Source organism: Cynoglossus semilaevis, chromosome Z (assembly GCF_000523025.1).
Source record: "Cynoglossus semilaevis isolate Cse_v1.0 chromosome Z, Cse_v1.0, whole genome shotgun sequence".
Classification (NCBI taxonomy): Eukaryota; Metazoa; Chordata; class Actinopteri; order Pleuronectiformes; family Cynoglossidae; genus Cynoglossus; species Cynoglossus semilaevis.
The window spans coordinates 21,777,153-21,780,050 of record NC_024328.1 but is presented as its reverse complement, the minus strand read 5'-3'; the positions used below and the strand labels follow the sequence as shown (position 1 = coordinate 21,780,050).

General features: G+C 46.0%; 1 protein-coding gene across 1 annotated transcript in view; it reads right to left on the bottom strand.

Moving 5' to 3' along the window:
- zbtb34 (zinc finger and BTB domain containing 34) overlaps positions 1–698 on the bottom strand; it is a 5,451-nt gene extending 4,753 nt beyond the window's left edge. Inside the window, 1 exon segment of the mRNA XM_025053303.1 lies at positions 605–698. Within this exon segment, the coding sequence (XP_024909071.1) occupies positions 605–607 (3 nt within the window). The 5' untranslated portion in view covers positions 608–698.
- Between the last annotated feature and the right edge of the window lie 2,200 nt (positions 699–2,898).

The following is a 2,898-nucleotide window of genomic DNA, read 5'->3' as shown; positions in this document are numbered from 1 at the left end:
TATATATAACATAAAACAATAGGAGTCAAAGACAATGTTGGAACCAGAATGAGCCAATCAGCTGCTCTGCCTGACGGTGACGAGCTGTAACTGTAACTGACGGTGTCCCAGTACGACCTGAGTATCTGTGAGTATCTGCGTGTATCTGCGTGTATCAGGTGATAAGGCCGTACAGTACACACCGCGCCGATGAACAATGACCCCGGGGTGAGGATCACCAGGTACGTCAGAGAACCAGGTGGCACCACCAACAGGCGGGGAGGGGAAGTGTTCTTTATCGTCGTGGTGGTGGTGAACTTTGCTGTTCAGATTATAGAGGACTGTCGCGTTATTATGAAGGAACGGGTACTAACTCGGCAACTCGGCAACTCAACAACTGGTTGGTCAACTGGAGCGACTGCTCTGACGTTGATCGTGAGGTTTGAAAACGGTGAAATCAATGTTTATAACAAATATTTAAACGAGTCGTCCGGTGATCAGAGCAAGGTTCTATATCAACATCGGTGGCTGACTGCCCCCCCCGACCCTCCCCGCCCCCCCCCAGAGTTTAGAACATTATTCTCTACAGCTCACCAACGTGCCCAGACTGATCTGCCGTACTAACCATGTGTCTCCATCTTGGCACAGGAACCAGGAATGTTCCTAGAATGTTCGCAGGACTTTCACTGCCTTTTTTTTTTTTTAAAGTTGAAGAGCGGCCAAAGAATGCGTACTCGGTGGATGACCTCGTCACGCTCGGTTCACGGGGAGAAACCAAACATTTTAAAAAACAGAGTTTTTTGGGGAGAAACCAAACATCTTAAAAACGGAGTTTTTGGGGATGGTTTTTTTTTTTTGGCTCAAACCTGATGAGCTGAGATCGGCAGCTTTAATCAAAGACAGATCAAAGGCAGATCAAAGACAGATCTGTGTGTTCTCTCTCTGCTCTCAGCAGCAGCAGCAGCAGCAGCAGCAGCAGCATTTACAGCAGGTCCAGAGGAGGAACGCTGAGGCGGCAGATGTGAGGAGAGAAAAACGTACAAAAGGAGAGACGATAAAAATAGACCGCAGAACGTTTAAGGAAGGGATGAGGTGAGGCAGCGTCGCTGGTTCAACGATAACACGCACACGCAGGAGGAGGAGGAGGATGAAGGATGAAGGGCGAAGGCCTAGCATGAGCACAGCTACACGGTGTGTGTGTGTGTGTGTGTGTGTGTGTTTGGGTGTGTACCAGTTCATGACTTGTGCGAAACAAAAAGACTCGTCTTCCATGTAGAGCTACAACAACGCTGCCGTTTCCACGACAACCCCGACCTCAACACAACTACAACAACGGACGCCGGACTGAGACGCCTCATCAATCACAACGTGAAAATCTTAAACACATTTCATCGTAGTAAACGTTCATTTGACCTTCTTTTTTAAAACGTGTTTTCTGTCTCTACCTGTGATTAGAAATCGTTCTCAAAGTTCTGCGTCGATCGCAGAATGTGTTTCTGATCATGTGAGAGCGCTCTAAGACCCGCCCCCAATGATGACATCATTCTTATACTGTGATATTAGCCCCTCACATCGACTGCCGTTAAAAACTCGATGACCTCGTTTTTTTTTTTTTTGTTTCTGTTAACAGAGCAGGAGGATTTGACCCCACCCTGAATTCACGTCTGGTTTCTCCGTGACATAAACGGTTCAGTGTCGGTTTCTTCCTCCTCCTCCTCCTCCTCCTCTTGTAGCCATCACATATAATAACCTACTTAGCGGGGATGATAATCCTGCACCATTGTCTCCTCACCTAAGACAACCCTACAGAGTACATATACAGTTACAGGTACACTTGGCAGCAGTACAAGTACTGCAACGGCTCCAGAACAGAACAGGTTCCAGGGCCTGAAACTCCTCAGGATTTACTCAGGGAGGAACAAACGCTGACAGAAATATCTCCAACAACGTCCGCCGTTCAGTCTACGGCGTGAACCAGAACTCACAGTCACACCGCCCGAAAAACATAGAGCCGCGAAAACGTTGGAGCGGAAAAAAACCCTCGACGACCTTAAAGATAGCAGCAAAGTATTACTGCAAACGGTAGTACTGTAGTAGTACTGCGATGCAGTTTTATTGGATAGGGTTTTTTGCTATCACTGATTCTGTGAGCGACAACGTTTTATTGGATAGGGTTTTTTGCTCTCACTGATTCTGTGAGCGACTACGAACAACTCTAAAAAAAACTACATAAAACTATCAAGTTGATGCTCATCATACCAGGTACTAACTAGTACTGTACATGTACTAGTTAGAGCTAGTACAGTACAGGTACTAGTTAGAGCTAGTACAGTACGCGTACTAGAGCTAGTACTGTACATGTACCAGTTAGAGCTAGTACAGTACGCGTACTAGTTAGAGCTAGTACTGTACACGTACCAGTTAGAGCTAGTACAGTACATGTACTAGTTAGAGCTAGTACAATACGCGTACTAGTTAGGGCTAGTACAGTACGCGTACTAGTTAGAGCTAGTACAGTACAGGTGCTAGTGCAGTACATGTACCAGTGAGAGCTAGTACAGCACATGTACCAGTTAGAGCTAGTACAGTACATGTACCAGTTGGCGCTAGTACAGTACATGTACTAGTTAGAGCTAGTACAATACGCGTACTAGTTAGGGCTAGTACAGTACGCCTACTAGTTAGAGCTAGTACAATACGCGTACTAGTTAGGGCTAGTACAGTACGCCTACTAGTTAGAGCTAGTACTGTACACGTACCAGTTAGAGCTAGTACAGCACACGTACTAGTTAGAGCTAGTACTGTACGCGTACTAGTTAGAGCTGGTATTGTACATGTACTAGTCAGAGCTAGTACAGTACATGTACCAGTTAGAGCTAGTACAGTACAGGTACTAGTTTACAGTACATGTACCAGTTG